Source organism: Mytilus galloprovincialis, chromosome 3 (assembly GCF_965363235.1).
Source record: "Mytilus galloprovincialis chromosome 3, xbMytGall1.hap1.1, whole genome shotgun sequence".
NCBI lineage: Eukaryota > Metazoa > Mollusca > Bivalvia > Mytilida > Mytilidae > Mytilus > Mytilus galloprovincialis.
In genome coordinates this window covers 5,971,603-5,991,987 of record NC_134840.1, presented here as the reverse complement: position 1 = coordinate 5,991,987, position 20,385 = coordinate 5,971,603, and the positions used below count along the sequence as shown (strand labels likewise).

The 20,385-nt window shown below is 33.1% G+C and overlaps 1 protein-coding gene and 1 long non-coding RNA gene across 22 annotated transcripts in view; both read right to left on the bottom strand.

Moving 5' to 3' along the window:
- The window catches only part of LOC143067039 (inositol 1,4,5-trisphosphate-gated calcium channel ITPR3-like), a 152,194-nt gene extending 145,685 nt beyond the window's left edge, over positions 1-6,509 (bottom strand). For 19 of the 21 annotated variants that reach the window (XM_076239986.1, XM_076239992.1, XM_076239978.1 and 16 more), the window contains exon 1: positions 6,372-6,509. In XM_076239986.1, the coding sequence (XP_076096101.1) occupies positions 6,372-6,460 (89 nt within the window). In that variant the 5' untranslated portion in view covers positions 6,461-6,509. The remainder of the gene's footprint in view (positions 1-6,371) is intronic. The other 2 variants (XM_076240002.1, XM_076240003.1) reach the window with 1 other exon arrangement.
- Positions 6,510-11,131: 4,622 nt separating this feature from the next.
- Positions 11,132-16,404, bottom strand: LOC143066299 (uncharacterized). The gene is made up of 2 exons (XR_012975535.1): positions 16,053-16,404; positions 11,132-11,548 (listed from the first exon to the last, which is right to left on the bottom strand). It is a non-coding gene; the product is annotated as an uncharacterized LOC143066299 (long non-coding RNA).
- Positions 16,405-20,385: the final 3,981 nt, after the last annotated feature.

The following is a 20,385-nucleotide window of genomic DNA, read 5'->3' as shown; positions in this document are numbered from 1 at the left end:
TCAATGTAGCGGCAGTGAGACACAACAACGTCGTCGAATGGGGTATGGGTATGGGTTTTGCTCATTAATTGTTGAAAACCATACAGTTTTGTTTTAGTTAAATAAAACCGATTTAAACTGTTTTGACATGATAAATTTATTACCTCCATGTTTAAACTTTGTATAGGAGTTTTCCTCAATATCAAGAAAAAACATTTACAGAAAAACATTTTTTTTATTTTTTTGACCGATGAATGAACAGCCTATCAACATTACGCTTCAACACTGAAAGCAGCAATATCAGGCGAGACACAGCGTTCCATGGACTATTTTACAAATTTATTATAATACTGCTTCTATTTCAGATCAAATAACATGACCAAGTGGTTTGGGGATATCCCAAATTCCCAATTGTGTCCGAAATACTGTAAAATTTTTAGGATTTTGTTTTTTTTTTGTTATTGTCTGCCGTTCCTCTTTTTCATACCAAATAACTCTGAACAACCACTCGAACTTTAATTTGATCTTTAACTTTGGTGATTACCATCCAAGCACATTAAACAAACGACCTATTGAAATCTGTTAAAAAATAATTTTTTTTGCTCATAGTGCATGGTGGCCTTTTGTAGCTGACTTTACGGAGTGTTGAAGGCTGTACGGTTGCCTATATACGATTTCTTACACCCACTGCATTTAAACTCTGGTGGATAGTTGTATCATTGGCAATCACACCACATCTTACTTTATTTCAACTCCTATGTTGCGTTTTGTATACTGCAACATTGTTTATTTAGTACGCATATCCCGGAGCCCTCTTTTCGGAAGCCCGAGCAAAAGCCCTTGTTCGGCGATTAAAAAAATTAACTACGTACTCAAAAAGACATATAAAATAGCTCGAATTTCATCTCGAAACCTTAATTAATCTTAATGAGACTTAAATTCGAATCTTACTTAAACTCTACATCAAGAAGTGACTCAAATTCAAAGTTGTAACTATAATTCTGCCTTTAAATGTGACTCAAATTCGAAGTCCAACTCGAAACTCAATGTTAACTAGAACTTTAATTTTAAGCATGACTTGAATTCGAAAACTAACTCAAAGTTTAACTCAAACAGTAACCCGAACTTTAATTTGAATACTAATTGGATGTATGGCCACACGCATTCAACAGTTGGAAGGCAAACGCCTGAATCTGACAGATAGAGGTCAATTTGTCGACAAAAAAAGAACCCGTATGTAAAATGTTTACGCCCACAAACAGCGCCACCTATAATTTTTTCTACGGCATCTTTGAGAACGATGTCCCATTCTGTAGTAAATTAAAACATTAAATTAACTAAAACATAGAAAAGTAAGTGTAAAACACAAATTGAAAGATATATTTGCAGATGACTGTTTATGCATGATACGCTGGCAATGTGGGCAATGTCCTTTAATCCAAGACTGAAAATTAGTTTGTTTCCTACGTCAAGATGGCGGATTTCAATGTTTACATTTTTTCACCTATTTATAATCTGACACAAATTCGTATCCAATCATTTATTAGGAATTTTATTATTGATCTTTGAAGATCATCCAATCACATTTGCCGTTAGAAAGTGGCTACACGTTACCAGCCGTCGTTACAAAGTAGCCATGTGTTTTGTGGGGATACCTTGGGAATGTTGTGTATTCAAAAGTTACGGTAAAAATCAATGTTATCTTCCTTATATTTCCATGCATACACAATTTATAACAGCAAATCCATTCTTAACAGACCCCATAAGGTAAACGGACATATTTAACTGTCTGCTTGAGCAAAAATTCGTGTAAATAAGCCTGATGGGTCGTTTTGAATTCAAGCACAGCAGACAAACACGTGGTAGATTGTTTATGTTTGACAGTCTGTTTACCTGAATTGCACGTTGATGTTACTATATACTTACCAATAACCTTTATCGTGTTATACTTTCAAGAGTTATATAATACATCTTACCCAGGAAATACGTCTAGGTAGGTGCAGGGACTTCCTTTACTTGGTCCTTAACTGGTGAGGGCCGGTGTAATGATACATTACAGCATTTTTTGCATTTGATATATTTCATGTACATGTACATTTTATGTACACAAAGAAAAATAAAGTAAATGAACGTACATGGGTTTAATTCCCACCCTAGGTATACATTTTGACTCTCATAACAGGTTGGAACAAATAGAGCAGATAGCAATTGACAATAATGTAATGCTAAAATGATTATTGATAGGGTTAAATCATCAACATCATTTTTTCTAGTATACAGCAGCTCCTCTAAGGATTGGTAAGGGCATACTTTACTAAAAGTCCAGTGGCTAAGTCCTGTCTTTTTTGCCTCTGATATTTACTTATTTATATTATAATTTCTAATATTCTCTTGTGCATGTAGTAAGGCAAAGGCTATTAATTGTTACTCTTACATGTATTTTCCTCATTTGCCTTAAAACAATGGAATGTATTGATTGTTGATGTATGTAAAGTGACTTGTAATTTAACTGTCACTGCTAACAGAGACTTGGACTCTGGTGATAAGTTTCCAGAATGTTATCTCATTGGCAACTATACCATAAATGTCAGTTTCCCCTTTATAAGTTTTATGAAAAGAATTTAATGATAATATAATAATAAGGTGTAAAAAAATTGAAAAGTTAAGCACAAGTGCCAAATCTAATAGGCTTTTCATTCAAGAAAACCTAGAGGCATTGAAAAGTGTTGAAAAATAAATGTTTTGAACTCAGAAAACTATCAATATATAGAGTACAGATATTGTTTTAATTGGGCCTTTGGGAATATTTGGCTGTTAATTGAAGATATAATTGTTATATGCCTTTTCAAATATATGTGTGGCTCTGATCTGGCTGTGGTTTAAAATCTAAGAATGGAGTTGGTTATCTCCATATTTATTTGATTAATATCAACATCATTGTTCCATTATATATACATATATGTAAATCATTGTAATACATGTACATTACTTTGCTCTTCATATGCCCTTTAATTGGAATAAAATATCTTGTCTTATACCACATTTCTTTATTTTAGTACTGACAGGTTAACTTTTAAAAGCATTTAAAGTAAGTGAGTGGATGACAAGCTTAGTCAATGATTGTAAATCCAGATAATATCATGATTTTTTTTATCTAGTAAATAATGTTATTAAACTAGTTATCTCAATTAAAAGAACTGACATTCCGCTTTGAATTTATTTCTGATATCAGAATAATAAATTTCTTTTTGTTGTCCTTTTTCAAAAAAATTCTGAACATACTGTATTTAAATCAGTTTTGTTTTTGTCTGAGACTACTATAACTTGGGAGGTGACCACAATCTCTATGTTATACATTGAAGTAGTCTCAGATTTTTGTAGTCCAATTGACTATGCATTTTAGAGCAGGTAAATGTGAATTTGGATTAAATTTGAAGTTGATTCAGTATATCTAATGACATAATACCACTATTTTATTTCAACAAAGCATTTTCAAATTTTATTTACTGGTCAGCTTGATTATTATCCAATCAATGATTTAATTGAAAGGACTTAACAGTTGGTTGCAGGACCTTTGAATTCAAATATAAGAAAGAAGAAAAAATATAAAGCAAAACTTGAAATATTACATATAATAGGATTTATGATAACTGCAGGATATCAGATTGCAATACAGCTTTTGTTCAGTTATCTTTGTGTTGATTATTATGTTTTAAATCCCTTTCTGGTTCTTTGGATGTTCAGATTTTTTTTCTCTTGATTAAGACAAGCAACAGAACTTGTACAACTTATGTAGTTTCTTATCTCAGGGTGAATCCAGAAAATTTTAAACATAAGTGGTGGTATTCTCAACCAAGGATAAAAAGGATGGTTCCAATTATATGCATGATCCCATTCAAATGCATTAATCTTCCATAAAAAGAGGAGGTTCCAATCACCAGACTCCCTGAGATCTGCAATTGTATCTTAAAGCAGCTATAATAAAACAAAAATTGTACATGTACTTCTGGCTACTGCAGATTGATTTTATTTTCAATCTATGGTAATTATATATGGTCACAATTTTGAAGACTATATTTCCTTTTTTTCCATATTTTTGTTTAAATGTAATCTTCTGCTTCTGCTTCTATTGTAACACAGGTTCTTTTGACAAATGACTGATAAACCCATCTTGTATCCTTCTATCTACCAAAAAGGTGTTTGAGAATATATATATACAATAAGTTCAAGTTTCAGAGAAAAAGTCAGTCTGTTATAAAATGTTGGTAATTGTCTTCTTTGGAAGTGTTCAACAACCTGTAAGAACTTAAAAAAATGTCATATTCAACCTTTCCATGACTATTTTAATGTTACAACAGTAGAGGAACATGAAATATAGAAAGGTATTCAAGAACTCTTCGAAATAGATCTGCAATCATTAATTTTACTAAAATTTACTGTTGTGAACTTGCAATATCCTACGATGCGAGTACCGAGTTATCTCCCTTTAAACTCCGCTTCGCCACGAATAAACTGACACAATTGCGTATCCGGGGTTTTTGTGATCTGATATTGTTATGTAAGAAGGAAAAAACGGTTTTACTTCATATTTTATACCCCTCAACACGTTACCAAACCTATTTAAGGATTTATTAATGATTTTCCGTGGACCTACGCAAATTTTCAGAAAAAAAGTTTCACTTCACTCGTGAATTTATAACATTTTAACAATACTTTTTTATTATAATTATATAAAATAAGAAAGCTTATTCAATCTAGAATTGAACACTTTGGTTTTTATTAATGTACGAGTACAAATAAGACGATACGAGTCCAAAAACCACGAGGCATGTACGTTTACCAAAAAATCGTAAACTCTGACCTTTTATCACGTGACCAATGTCTTGAACTTAGAAGCCATTAAATCGTTTGCCGTTCAACTGTCAAGGGCTCGCATTAAAGGCACATTTAACATGGAAATCTATCTAAAAATAGAACAGGTTTTTCCGAATTGGTCACGTGGTTTTACCTCATCAAGTAATGGGATAACCAAATCAAAGAATGACAGGACCACATCAAAGAATGACAAGACCACATCAAATAATGAAACAAACACATCAATTAGTGTAAAATCGTCAAATTTTGAAACATCATTACGTAATGTGAAAACCATATAAAGAATAGACAAATCATCATTACGAAATAACAAAACCACATCATGCAATGAAACAACTACATTATGTTAAGTCACAGACACATCAAGTTATGTTATAACCACATATACAAATGACACAACCATATTAAATAATGTTGAAACCACATCGAGTAATGTCAAAACCATATTGAGTAATGACAAACCTATATCAAGTCAATACGAAACCATATCGTGTAATATAGAAATATCATTAAGTAATGACTTCCATATTGAGTTATATTAAAACATCATTACGTAATGTCAAAACCATATTAAGTTAAGGCAAAACAACATAAAGTAATATCAGAGTTACACATAAGACAGCTGTGGCGTTCCATACGATTAGCAAAAACAGTCATTTATAACGCACCTTTATATGTAGTTATTTATTTTATTAGCGCTTAACAAGGCTAGTTCAGTTTCTCTTATAATGTATATCTGCTGGTTCAGTAAGTAAACCGATGAATCGGGGACGTGTAACTCTTTTTATTTGATAAAGGTAACAGATCAATAGTTTGCTTACGTCGGTAGCCAAACTTATCAAGTTATTTCGAAACCTCTAAAGTAGTACCTGTTAATCTATCAAGTAATTTCAAATATACACGAACACGCATAATTATCTTGTGTTTATTTTTATCAGTTATTTGGATAATTACATTAGAAGCGTGTTCTACTGATATTAAAAGATGCAAACCTTTGCTGCATATATTTGGAAAAAATCATGTACATACGATAACTAAAACTCTTTTCATACACCAATTACATGTGGGTTCTAAAATGACCTTATATTTTTCATGGTACAATTGATTGTTTACATCTTTTCTACCATAAAAGTATGCGAGCACGGACTGCATTATCAAATATTGATATTGTGTGAACATAATGATTCAAAAGTTATTCCTGCTCTATTAAAACAAAATTGAAATAATAAAGGTAATATATATATTTAAAAAATTTTTTTTTTAGAGCAGGTCGTCTCAATTTTTTGGAAAACAAATTGAGTAAAATAAGCGAGAAATTTATTCCCATAGCAATATTTCAAATCCCTTTTACACCAAACTTTCATAGCTTCTGCTGTCATTATCAATTACTTTTTAAGGTGAAATTGTTAACTCTATATGGTAATTTGTTTGTTTTTTCACTATTACTTTTTACCTGAACGTTTCTTGTGAATGTTTACCAGACTTAGATGAACTCATTTGAGACCTAACTAGCTTACCTTGATTGAAAAGAATGAAGAAAACCGGAGCAATGTTCAGCATATAAGAATATTTTGTCTCCAACGGTCAAAAGATTTTCATCTGCCATTTTATATCGTCATATTTCACAATTATATTAAACACAATTTCCCTAGTTTACACTTCAGCGGCCGTAACTAAAATACGCTCCAATGGCACTAGTACATTAACTTAACAAGTTACTTAGCTCGTTTGAAAACATTTGTATACTGTATATAGATATGTATTCACTAATATTGGCATATATGCCTGACTGAACGACTAAAGTTTTTAGAATTTAATGAAAGTTTGTATACCGTGAGATATAAAAACTCTGGTTCTGGCTCAGGGGTCAATAATCATAGTTTTTTTTAGTGTAATTGAAGATTCTTAAATGTCTTATATAATACAAACTTATTACGGTATTAAAACTTTTTGTTTCATGACGTAAAAGTGCCCCACTAAGCCTAATATCTATTGAAAATGATAGTTCCCCATTTGCATCGGGTGAATTGAGGGAACATCGTATATCAAATTTATTAAATTAGATAAAGTCAATATTGGTAAATATTAGAAAGTATAACCATTTAATATCATATTCTTCTATTGTATATTTAACATAAATTGAATTTCGTCAAATTAAAGATACTAATATTTTGATAATAGCCTTTGAGACATACATGTTTGTAGCATTTTAAACGTTTAACAGGCATCGGGGTGACGTTCGTGCAAATATACGGAAGTAGGGAAGAAATGACAGTTTTGTCCAGCTTAAGAATTTGGGAACATTCGAGAAAAACCAGACGGTCTTTGGTGGTGATATTTAGAAAACTTAAAACTGAACATGCTCGTTGAGTCGGATTGGGGATTAGGTTAAGGGTTTGAGAATAAAACACGTACATAAGTATAATGAACATGAAAAAACGTACATAAGAGGAAAAGCGTGAGATGATGAGAAGAAGAAAAGACCTACATTAAAATGGAAAGAGCAGTTGGTTTGAAGGAAAGACAAGATCGAGACAATGCAGGTGATTTATGAGACGTTTGAGCAAACGTTTGTTCTTAGAAAGAGGACGAAAAACAACAAAGGTTTGGGCATGTAGACGGTTTTGTACTAGAGATCGAGTGAGTGGAGAACATAATCTACATTTTCAGTTTAATTGACTATCCCTCTGGTATCTTTCGTCCCTCTTTTAATGTTGCCAGCTATGTAACGTAGTATTCAATGAAAGAGACATATATGTAATGCCGTTTTCAATGAAAGAAGTTGAAAATGAGCAGTGTCTTAAAGTTTTGATGGGCATGTACCATTAAACGTTTAATCCCGCTGCAAATGTTTGCACCTGTCCGAATTCAGGAATCTGATGTACAGTAGTTGTCGTTTGTTTATGTAATTTATACGTGTTTCTCGTTTTTCGTTTTTTTATATAGATTAGACCGTTAGTTTTCCCGTTTGAATGGTCTTACACTAGTAATTTTGGGGCCCTTTATAGCTTTTTGTTCGGTGTGAGCCAAGGCTCCGTGTTGAAGGCCGTACATTGACCTATAATGGTTTACTTTTATATATTGTTATTTGGATGGAGAGTTGTCTCATTGGCACTCACACCACATCTTCCTATATCTATACATTATCAAAGTCCTGAGAGCAGTCTCGAAAGCATCTCCAGGTTCAAGAAAAATCAATTGTGGAGATAATTGAAACAACAAATGATCGCAGGTTTGCGTGCGTTGAAAAACAACAAACAAGGAAGGATATATAATGGCCAAGTCGAAACACCAGGGTCTGAAAGGAGTCAGCAAGTTGTCCGAATATCTAATCTCTGAAAAAAAGTTATCGAGAAGATCAGGGAAGACAAGAGTCGGCCAGAGACATGATGAAGGTACAGCCACCGTTAAAAGCCTTGAAGTGGATTTTTATTACCTGGAAGATATCATTTGTTAACCAAATGATATTCAAACTTTCCTTAAGACTGCAGAGGAAAAAGATTATTGAAGAATTGGGATTAAAGTGATCAAAGTTCATTTCAAATCACTGGGTGAGCGAGACGTGTGATGAAAATAAGCGGCACTTATACATTATGCGGATCATATCATCACCGAGGCCACCGACTTAATTCAGATACTTAGTACTCGAGGAGATGGATCATAAGATTGGGAACAGGAAAGCCCAATAGAAAAATAAAGGGACGTTTGTACTCTTTGAAATTGTTCGCATATGAACATTCTCAAAATTTACACAACCTGGTGTACTGCTGTATTCGTAGTTTGCTGTTTAAAGGTGAAATGCAAAGGTTTTTAAAAACTTTTTTTGTTTTATATTTTAATAAATTGGTTAAAATAAATACTAAAAAAAATATTGGTAGTCGTTTGTGTGTCCTCGTTATTTCTATAAAACAGGTAACTTCATGGTTCATCGGGGAAAGTGCAACATGATTATCTCCCTTTGTTCCGGAATGCTGGTGACGTCATATGTGTCCTCTCATTATGTAAACAAACAAGCATGGCCGCGAATATGTGAACGACAATACAACGATACAACTATGGACTATCGATTCACAGACGATGAACGTGAACAGATAGACATTCCCAAGGTTAAACTAACTATGTCTTTCCAATCATACATGTATGAATCAATCACTATGAACCTGTAAGTCAGTGGATTGCCGCCACAGACACTTGTTCCTCTGAACAAGTGCCTGTGATTGCCGGTGCCGAATCGGTAACTGGATAAAGAAGCCAACATTTTCTACATCCGATGGTGAAGATGGAAACGAAATAGATCTTCAACAGCCTGCCGGCTTGAAAATATCTCATGGTGCGTAAATTAGATAGTAAAATAATGTATTTAGGCATACTTTTTGTTATTCCGAGATGACTCTGACATCCAACGGCTGTTTTGTCAGACACGCTTGGGCCCTCGGCACGACACCGGTTTGTCTGGCAAAACAGCCGTTGGACGTCAGAGTCATCTCGAACAAAATTTTTGTAATCATATAATAATGATATAAGTAGGTTGATATACACAGTACATGTACATTGTGACCTTTAGCTGTTGAGGGAGGGGTTGGGAGGGAACATGAGAAATTGAGGGGGAGTAGGGAGATGGAATTGGATGGGTTAGGGAAGAGGAAAATTATCAGAGACTCCTGCCCACCCCTCTTTAGTTTAAGTTTAGATAAAAAGGAAAAAAAAAGGGTGGTGTTTGATTTGATTGAAAAAGAAGGCCTGAAATGGAAATGTCTTCAAATGATACTATCAATTCTTCCCTCTCTGTATGATATACATCACATTACATGTACAATGTATGCATTACAATATAGTGGGTAATATAAACAAAAGCAATTGTGTGTGGTAATGTACAGTGAATCTACATGTGTGCACTATACATGTATATTACATAAGTAGAAAATTTTTGTCATGAGTTATTGAACACCTCTGAATAAATTATATTTATAGTCACTAGTCGGTCCTAATTTTGAACAAATTTGCAAATTTACAGTACTTCTAATACATGAGTTGGAGAAATATCTTCATACATGTACATTTGTGTATGTCTCTGGTGTGATGTACTTGTATATATATCAAAATATGGGGAGGGTGGGTGCAAGTTTGATCATGTTGATTCGTTTAAATAAATTTTAACTGTTTAAGTTGTACTTGTGAATGGAATAAATTAAGAAAATATATTTCTCTCTTTTTTTAAATTCAATACATGATGATTGATCAACATATGGCAAACTTGCTACAGTAAGAGACTGTTGCATTTATGCTTATTAATTTGCTTGAACAGAGCGATTCTCTCTATAAACTCCATCTCATAAATATCAAAGTATTTAGAAAACTTGTTAAGGAAAGTCATGGCTGTGTTTGTAATCAATTGCACTTTGTAATAGTATTACATTTGTAATACACATGACACATGTACATTGTACATGATAAACATGAAAAAGCCCAAATTAATTGGGTTTAGCTCTTGCAGAGTTGATATACTTATATCCCTTTTGATTGATTGATTTTGTCCAACCCAAACCATACCTTCTTGTGCATGTTGTATTATGAATACATGGGTGAATACCTTCAAGAAAATAATCCATTTGATCCAAATCATATGATTCATGAGTAAGTATACTGTCACATTGCTTAATTATGCCAGTATCAAGTAACCCCTCAGTATACACTAACTTGTACTACTTAAATGACTATATTCTTTTATTTTGCCAACACAAACCTGTCAATTACCCTGTATGGAATCTTGTTTTCTGGAAAGTTCACATTTCTTGGTCTCCTAATGACAAACTGTTGTATTGTTAATATTTAAAAAGAAGAAGTTAATTAATTTTCTGTGATTAGGTTTTTAACATACAAATTCAATTACAAACAATGAATATCACTTGCATTTATTTGTGACTGGCACAGAGACTGATGCATACAAAGCAATTCATGTTCAGTTTTCATAGATTTTTATACCAGCAGCTATTTCAGAAGCACCAGTAAATGAAAATTTTGTATATAATTTCTGTGCCATTTGGCCTCTTGTGTATTGTTGTCTCATTGACACCCATTCACTAACCTTCCCTACTCAGCTATAATAAGATTACAGTTGATAATAAAAGTAAGATTTTGTACTTGATTTTTAAATCCTTATCAAGTTTCAAAAGAGTAAGTAAACAACCATATGATTTTTACCACTAAATATGTATGAATAAAGAAGATGTGGGATATACATATATTGGACAGCAACCAAACAAAAATAACTAAGACACTTTGTAAAATTTCATTTTTAAAATAAGTTCTCACTGAATACTTTTTTGTTTTCAGAAATAACAGATATTTTTCACAAAGAAGATTTACCATGTACTAGGAGAACCATAAGAGTTGTGTTGCCATCAGGTGTTGTTTGCAAAATAAGGAAACAGTTCCCAGCTGAACAATTAACAGACTTTAAATAGCCCTAATGACCACACAAAGAGTCAAATTATATTAACGTTACTGTATTGATAATAAAATTTTATCACATCCATTCATTGTTTAATTTATTTATAAGTGGTCTCCTTTTCTTGTCTGTTTGCTTGATCTGCTAGTAGAGGTGGCTCAGCCAGTCTTTTATCAACTGCTGCTACAAATGTATATCTAAGTCACTTTGGTATGAAGGATACTTCCATAAGTTCATGCACATTACCTTTAAAAATAAATAAAAAGAGAATTAGTCTTGTTCAATTGAAAAAAAACAATTTGATTTGCATAGGAACAACATATATGTAGCTTGAATCTTTCAGCATGGTTAATAATTATGGACAACTTTCATTGGATGACAGACTCCTAATGGATTTTTTTAAATGATAACACCATAATTAATATGTACTTTCTGCATCATTTAGTCTCTGGTGGAGAGATGTCTCATTGGAAATTATATCTCATCTTCTTATTTCTATATGTGTTAATTAATCAGTTTCAAATTAATGTGACTGACTAGAAAACATAATGCCCATCTACTACTGTCATAGCGCTATATATACATGTGAACAAAAACAAGAGAAGCTATGAATAAAGCAGGAATGAATATAAAAAAAAGAAGATCTGGTATGATTTCCAATTAGACAACTCTCCAGAAAAGACAAAATATCATAGAAATTATAAACAACTATAGGTCATCGTACAGCCTTCAACAATGAGCAAAGCCCATACCGTATAGTAAGCTATAGAAGGTCCTATTGACAAATGTAAAACAGTTCAAAAGAGAAAACTGCTGGCTAATTTATGTACAAAACATGAACGAAAAACAAATATGTAACAAATTAACAAACAACATCCACTGAATTTCAGGCTCCTGACATAGAGAGGATGTAGCCGGGTACTTGTATATCCCAACCACAACAAGACTAATTACTGATCTGAATGTACTGGCAAATAATGACAACTAATAAAAAAGTCTTTCATATCTCCTAATCGAATTATCTTTTCTTTTTCTTTCTTAATTCTTTTTATGAAGAGAGGGGGGCATTGTTTAATGATTGCCATCCAGAGTTGGCTTTGGCTCATTTTTAAAATCTGTAAATTGACTTGATAGTTGTATACAATATAAAAAAGATGTGATGACATACACAAACGACAACCACTGAATTTCAGGCTCCTGACTTGGGACAGGCACATACATAAATAATGTGGCGGGGTTAAACATGTTAGCTTCAATATTATAATATTTTTAGGGTTATTAGTGCCTTACCAAAGACTCTCCATTAAAAATCCCCTAACCTGGGACAGTGGTATGACAGTACAACATAAGAATGAACTATAAAAATCAGTTGAAAAAGGCTTAACCCATCAGATGGACAAAAATACAAGTGGACGTAGCCAACCCTCCCCTAACCTGGGACAGTGGTATAACAGTACAACATAAGAATGAACTACAAAAATCAGTTGAAAAAGGCTTAACCCCTCAGATGGACAAATACAAGTGGACATAGCCGGGTACTAATACATCCTGACACAAAAAGACACAATGAACAGATCTGAGAGTACTCACAGTTATCTGACAGCTAGTTCAAAGCCACTAACAACTAATAAAAAAATCATGCATCTAAAACTAAACTATCAGCCTTGTTGTTTTGTTTCTGTTAAGGTTTATCTAATGGAAGGTTTTATACTGACATGTACATGTACACTGTAGGTGAAGTACATAGTATATCATTTTTATCGAGCCTTCGACTTTTGTTGAAAAATCGAGACATAGCGATCCTACATTCTGTCGGCGACATTGTCGTCGTCCACAAATATTCACTCTGTGCTTAAAGTTTTTAAAACATGTAAAATATTAATAACTTTCTTAATTTGGCCTGGATTTCTACCAAACTTGGACAGAAGCATCAAGATACAGCAGCTCATGATCATAAGATAGTACATAGAATATAGAAGTAAATTTTGTTTTAAAAAAATCCATTTTTTTCCGTATTTTACTTATAAATAGACTTAGTGTTTCTGTCAGTTAATATTACAACCACGTTACGCACGGTGTTCGGTTTAGTAATGGTAACGTTAGTTGACGTCGTTTTTATAATTATTTCATCCTACTTCTGTACCAAACGTCAAAGCTTTGCAGCTTTTTATAAAACGGCTGCCATTTTGAGGTTTAACTATTTATTTTAAAAAAAAACATGTTAACATGACTGATTACTAGTATATATTTTTGACATCATATTCTTAACAAAATGAAAGTGTATATTTCAAATATTTGTCACTGCCCAAGCATGTCAATTGTTGCTCTATGATTTTCAGAATTTCGTAATCACAAATATCTAGGACTAGGCATTTATATCGATTGGAAACAGCCAGTACCAAAGCTTTTTGTGCTTCAAGAGTATAAGTGTTATTTACCCACCTTAAACTAGTTTTCTAACTACAGTTCGCGAATATAAATTCAGAATCTTTTTATTCGTATTATCAACATCTTATATATGTGTCTTTCAAGAAGATTATAATGGAAAATAATCCTTGTTCAGGTCAATCGCAGCAACAGCTACTATTTATCATCTGTTTGCTTTATCTATAATTCTAGTTTCATCCTTCAAAATGAAAACGGCAGTTTAGAATTGTTGATTTTATTTAAAATTAAAATGTCATCTACAGTCCTTGAAATATAATGAGTAATTTCAAATGCGTCTGTTTGTCGGATGCGTGGAAATTACTTTTAGTGTATACAACATATACACAATCGTACTAGCAGACGCATCTATGTTACTAGAATCCAAAAACGAAAGCTTCGGCATGTTTAAAGCTTGTGCTACATATATATTCATCCGAAAATTTAGAGTAATATTTTGATAAATTTACATGTAAATTAACACATGAAAATCGCAGTATCATATCAAGAAAAACATGATTGAATCATGCTTTTAGAGCGAAGCTCCTGCTAGAGGAGGAAGATAAAGACTAGGTAACAGGTAACATAGCTGTCTATGCGGTATGGGCTTTGCTCATTGTTGAAGGCCGTACGGTGACCTACAGTTGTTAATTTCTGTGTCACTTGGTTTAAAATGCAATTCTTTTGCATTAAAAATACCTAATCTTTTGCATGATACTTTTATTTATCCGACGCTTTTACGATCAGCAAATGGCTTAACAATTTTGATGGAAGTCAAATTTTCTTGTTGATTTAAATAATTATTCAAAAAAAATATCTCCCAAAATAATATCATCACACATAACGTGTCAAATGCTAAAGACACAATATGCTACACTTTCAGTAAATGGGAAATACAATTATATATTATAACGTTACATGTACATTCACGTTCCATGCAAAATTCGTTCAATTTGGACGTGGTAACATTTACGGGAGACACGGACAACTTGATGGAAATTGATGAAAAATTTGGCGTGTCCTTAGCCTTGAAGGCTTAACCAAATCTTTAAAATATCACATTTCAGTAATAACATTTGTTTGCATAGTTTATCTATCTGTCTGTCACAAATCTAAAATACCCTAAATTATCATCGTACTCAAAAATCTTGAACAATGGCTCTATGGTAACATTTACGGGAGACACGGAAAATACTCAAAACAAATAAAATGGGAGAAGCTATGTTAGAAATAAAAATAGTTTTGTAAAATTCAATAAAATCACATTTTTATTTAGAGGTGGCGAACCTTTCCTATTATTTATATCGAGAATAATACATAGCAAAATCCGTATCATATGTCGGATCATCCCGAGTCACCAATATCAGCCCAAGTCTGCAGTTCAAGTTTTTAAATATTTATTAGATTCATTAACTATCCTGGGTTTTTACCAAACTTGGACAGAAGCTGCTCACAATATAAAGATAGAATCAAGTGGATTTTGTAATTATTTTTCCCCCTCATTTTTGTTGAGCCTGCAATTAACAGCAAAAGTAGGCGAGACACTGTGTTCCGCCGAACCCTTACATATTTTATACAATACTATATATATACATAAATGAGACAGCAACCTATAAACAAAATTTTTTTTAATACTATATATACATAAATCAGACAGCAATCTATCAGCAAATTATTTTTTGAAGGTTTTATGTTTTCCTGGTATATGTAAGCTCCCCGCCACCTTTTACAGAAAAAGATCAGTGATTGACTTTCAAACCTACCACTATTTTGTTATCAGTCTTAGAAAACATTTCAAATGTCTGTATTTGGTCTGTCGTACATGTAACTACAAGTGACACACTTTTGTTCATTCATTTTATGCAGGTCTACTATGACTTCTAAACATTTTACAGCCTCGAAGTTAAAATATAGTTTAAACCAGTCTATGTAGATCGAGCTCCAATAAAAAAAATCCTAACCAAATTATAAACACAAATGACGTCTACCCTGCCTTAATTTAAGAACAAAATATGCCTTACGAATAATGAAATATAACTTTTTAATTTTATATACCTCTATTAAATCTCCGTCATTTTCCTATGGCTATGTTCTAGATGCATACTTTGGCTGGCTCCCTGCAGGAATGACAGAAGTCTGTTCCTGCCGTCTTGTCATAATTAAATAAAGTCATAACATTTGCTTTCAGTCTTATTATGATTTGGTGTGAATGTCATGAACGAGGCAATCCTTGCATCAATAACAAATTGATAAAAATCAAAGTGTTTGGGGTCATAATCTGGAATGCTCCGTTGGCGTTGAACGAAATTTAGTTTTGCTTCTTCACCTTTCGTGTCCAAATCTTTCGTCTTTGTTGGTCTTTCGGAAATGTAAACAAACATAATCCCTGACCTGATCCAGTATTACAGTTGTATGCAACACAAAACACCATAGCCGGTTAACGTTGTTTACAATTTTACGTTCTAACACATGTATTCGATACCAATGTAACAAAGGACTCATATGACGTCACAGCGAGAAGGAAATAAAGGGAGATAAACAAGGTTGGTATTTCCCGTATTTTTCGACACCAATATTTACCTGTTATTTTTAGTACAAACGAGGTTTGGAATTATTGTATAAATATAAATTTCAACATTTTAAACATAAATTCTTGCTATTTACACCTTTTCCTCAATTTTTTTTTCTACCTTTGCATTTCACCTTTAACGAAGGAAATAACAACATTATATATGAAAATTTTGTTTTTATTTCAAATCATTTTTACTGTTACTATTTACCAGAACGTTTTTTTGTGAATTTGTTATTGATTGCGCCTCTGTTAAAAGGAAACAAACATTGATTTATCAGTTTTCCTTGTTTACAGGAGAAGTAATATTTTAACACTAGTTCCCCACTGTCAGCATGAACAAACCAGACGCAGGCAGGGTTGCAATGCATAGCCCTGTTGAAGTGGATAACAAAAAAGAATGCAGCGATTATCGTGAAGAATGCTAATGCCACGTGATTTAAGTGGAGCACACTTTCGAACGTGATTCACGAGCAGGTAGGCTAAAAGCACAAATATATATGACGCAACACAAGTACTGATGGAAAGAGGAACTGAAACGAATTATAAAGACATCGAGAAGTTCATGATCAATCACGAGGCTGGTGGTCAATGTGACTGGAATATATATGGATGAGGTATACCCGCTTCGCATTTTCAGACATGGCAGAGGAAATGGAAAGAGACAATAACTTGTTTATTGAACTCAGGAAAAGAAAGCACTACTATGTTGCAATTGAACCACGACAGTAAGACCCATTTGTGCACCAGGCATTTGAATCAAATTCACAGCAAAAACGGACATGACAACCACTAGTAGTATTGCGTCACCTACAAAGCCGCCAAGGACAAGATGCTCGGCGAAAAAACCCACCTGAACACCAATAAGTTGATGATATTCTTCTCAGTGGTCTACGCGTACATCTATGGCAAGCCGTTCTCGTCAAAACTATGTTTAAACCCTTTTTTCGAAAAAAATACACACTGAGATTTAAAAACCTAAAATAACACACTGAGAAATCGAAATTACACACTGAGATTTAAAAAAATAAAAAACACACACTGAGAATTCAAAATTACACACTGAGATTTTAAAAAGACACGATGGGATGAAATAAATTGAAAAACACGCACTGAGAAATGTTAATTACACACTGAGATTTCAAAAATACACACTAAGATTAACATGCAAATTACTAATGAATATTCATGAGATGAATAATTCAACAGATTAATATCTTGATCTCCAGAACTCTTGTCATTATAATGAAATGCGATTCCTTCAACCAACATTCGTAATAAATTTCAAGACTTAACATCGCTCATATTCATAAGTTTGTTGCCTATAATTCAGATCATTACTACCAGTAATTAAACATGTGTCCCTTTTCAAACGTCTTCCAACTGTTTCCCTGATTTCGCTAGTTAATCTTTTATATTTTTGTTACGTTTATATCAAGGACGTATATTATGTTAGTTATACGTCCTTGGTTTATATGCTATAAAACTTGAGTAAAAATTTCACTGCATTCTTTTGCAGATTGTTCCAATGTTTTCTTATAATTTTAATAAAGTTTTTCACCATTTGGTTATATTTTGTAATAAGAGTAAGTGTTTTTTTTTCTTGTTCTTGTATTTCTAAAGTTTTATTTCGGTGTGTAATTTTAAATTCTCAGTGTGTAATTTCAAATTCTCAGTGTGTTTTCAATTTATTTATTCTCAGTGTGTCTTTTTTAAATCTCAGTGTGTAATTTTCAATTCTCAGTGTGTAATTTTCAATTCTCAGTGTGCGTTTTTCATTTTTGTAATCTCAGTGCGTCTTTATGAAATCTCAGTGTGTAATTTTTTAATTTTCAGTGTGTAATTTTCAATTCTCAGTGTGCGTTTTGAAGTTTTTAAATCTCAGTGTGCTTTGTTGTAATTCTCAGTGTGTAAATTTTTCGAAAAATGGTTTAAACATAGTTTTGACGAGAACGGCTTGCCATAAACATCCTCATTAAAACTGCAGGAGGCTTTTGCAAATTAGGTGTTAAAGCCAGTAAAAGGGAAATTGAAAGACTTCTCACAAAGAGTCGACAAAGAGCGCGATATCATGGAAAATTTTGAACTGTGATGACTCAAAACTGCACACCACACCTTTCATAAGCACACACTGAAAGGTTTTAGTTGCTACATCAAGTGGTTTGCATGCACAGCAGGAGGCGGGTGTTGATGCACCCAGTCTCGTTCCTTTTTGAGTTTCGTTCGTTACCTACATAAAAAGAAAGAAATACTGAAATGGACACCACATACTCACCAATAATGGTTAACCGATACGATGTGTCTGTGTCTCAAATCACAAGTGTTATGTATTTTCGTTCTTTTTCGACCATTACAGATAGAGCAACAGTAGTATACCACTGTTAAAAAGTCGTAAATCTTAAATCAAATTCGGGTTACAAACTATAACCGAGGGAAACTCATCAACTATAAGAGGAAAACAAACCAGAAGTCAGGTTATGGGGAAGGTTGAGCACTCATAAACCTGTTTTACCTCGCCACATTATTTTTGTGCCTGTCCCAAGTCAGGAGCCTGTAATTCAGTGTTTGTAGTTGTTTCATGTCTGTTAAAATTGTTATCGTAAATTGTATTGGATAGATTAGGCCCTTTGGTTTTTTTTCGTTTGAATTGAATCACATTTTTTAAGTTGGGGCTTTTTACAACTGACTATACAGTATTACTTTTTAGCTCACCTGGCCCACAGGGCCAAGTGAGCTTTTCTCATCACTTGGCGTCCGTCGTCCGTCGTCCGTCGTCCGTCGTCGTTAACTTTTACAAAAATCTTCTCCTCTGAAACTACTGGGCCAAATTTAATCAAACTTGGCCACAATCATCATTGGGGTATCTAGTTTTAAAAATGTGTCCGGTGACTCGGCCAACCAACCAAGATGGCCTCCATGGCGCTAAAATAGAACATAGGGGTAAAATGCAGTTTTTGGCTTGTAACTCAAAAACCAAAGCATTTAGAGCAAATATGACATGGAGTAAAATTACCAAGTCAAGATCTATGTGCCCTGAAATTTTCAGATAAATCGGACAACCCGTTGGTAGGTTGCTGCCCTTGAATTGGTAATTTTAAGGAAATTTTGCTGTTTTTGGTTATCTTGAATATTATTATAGATAGAGATAAACTGTAAACAGCAATAATGTTCAGAAAAGTAAGATTTACAAATAAGTCAAAATGACCAAAATGGTCAATTAATCCCTTTAGGAGTTATTACCCTTTATAGTCAATTTTTAACCATTTTTTTGTATATTTTAGTAATCTTTTAGAAAAATCTTCTCCTCTACCACTACTGGGCCAAATTAAACCAAACTTGGCCACAATCATCATTGGGGTATCTAGTTTAAAAAATGTGTCCGGTGACTCGGCCAACCAACCAAGATAGCCGCCATGGCTAAAAATAGAACATAGGGGGTAAAATGCAGTTTTTGACTTCTAACTCAAAAACCAAAGCATTTCGAGCAAATCTGACAAAGTAAAATTGTTTATCAGGTCAATTTCTATCTGCCCTGGAATTTTCAGATGAATCGGATAACCGGTTGTTAGGTTGCTGCCCCTGAATTGGTAATTTTAAGGATAATATTTGAGACAGGAAAACAGGATATTCCTGTATAATTCATTATTCTTGAATTTAAAGTGACATTTTAGCAGACCGTCGAAATTTGACCCAAATTAGACGGAACTGTGACAAACTTCAGAGAAATTCTGGGAACGTAATTGTGAATGAATATAATAACTGGTTCATACTCAAACAGTGCATATACTTATTTTGTTTCATAATTGGCGAAATCGTCGCCCTGGAATGTTTTAATCTCCGATGACACTTTTGTGAAAAGTGCTTTCTTTCACGTCCGCATTTCTACCAAGTATGGCATGCCAAGTTAACATTTTAGACAATCATTTAATATAAATACAGATGGCGATGGCGAAATAAACTACAGAACTGTGAATAATAACATACATTGTAATTTATATGACATAAGAAGACACCATGTGACAATTTTAATTAGTTAATTGTGTAAGTATAACAATAATCAAGATTAAACAAAACTATCCAACACTTTTAT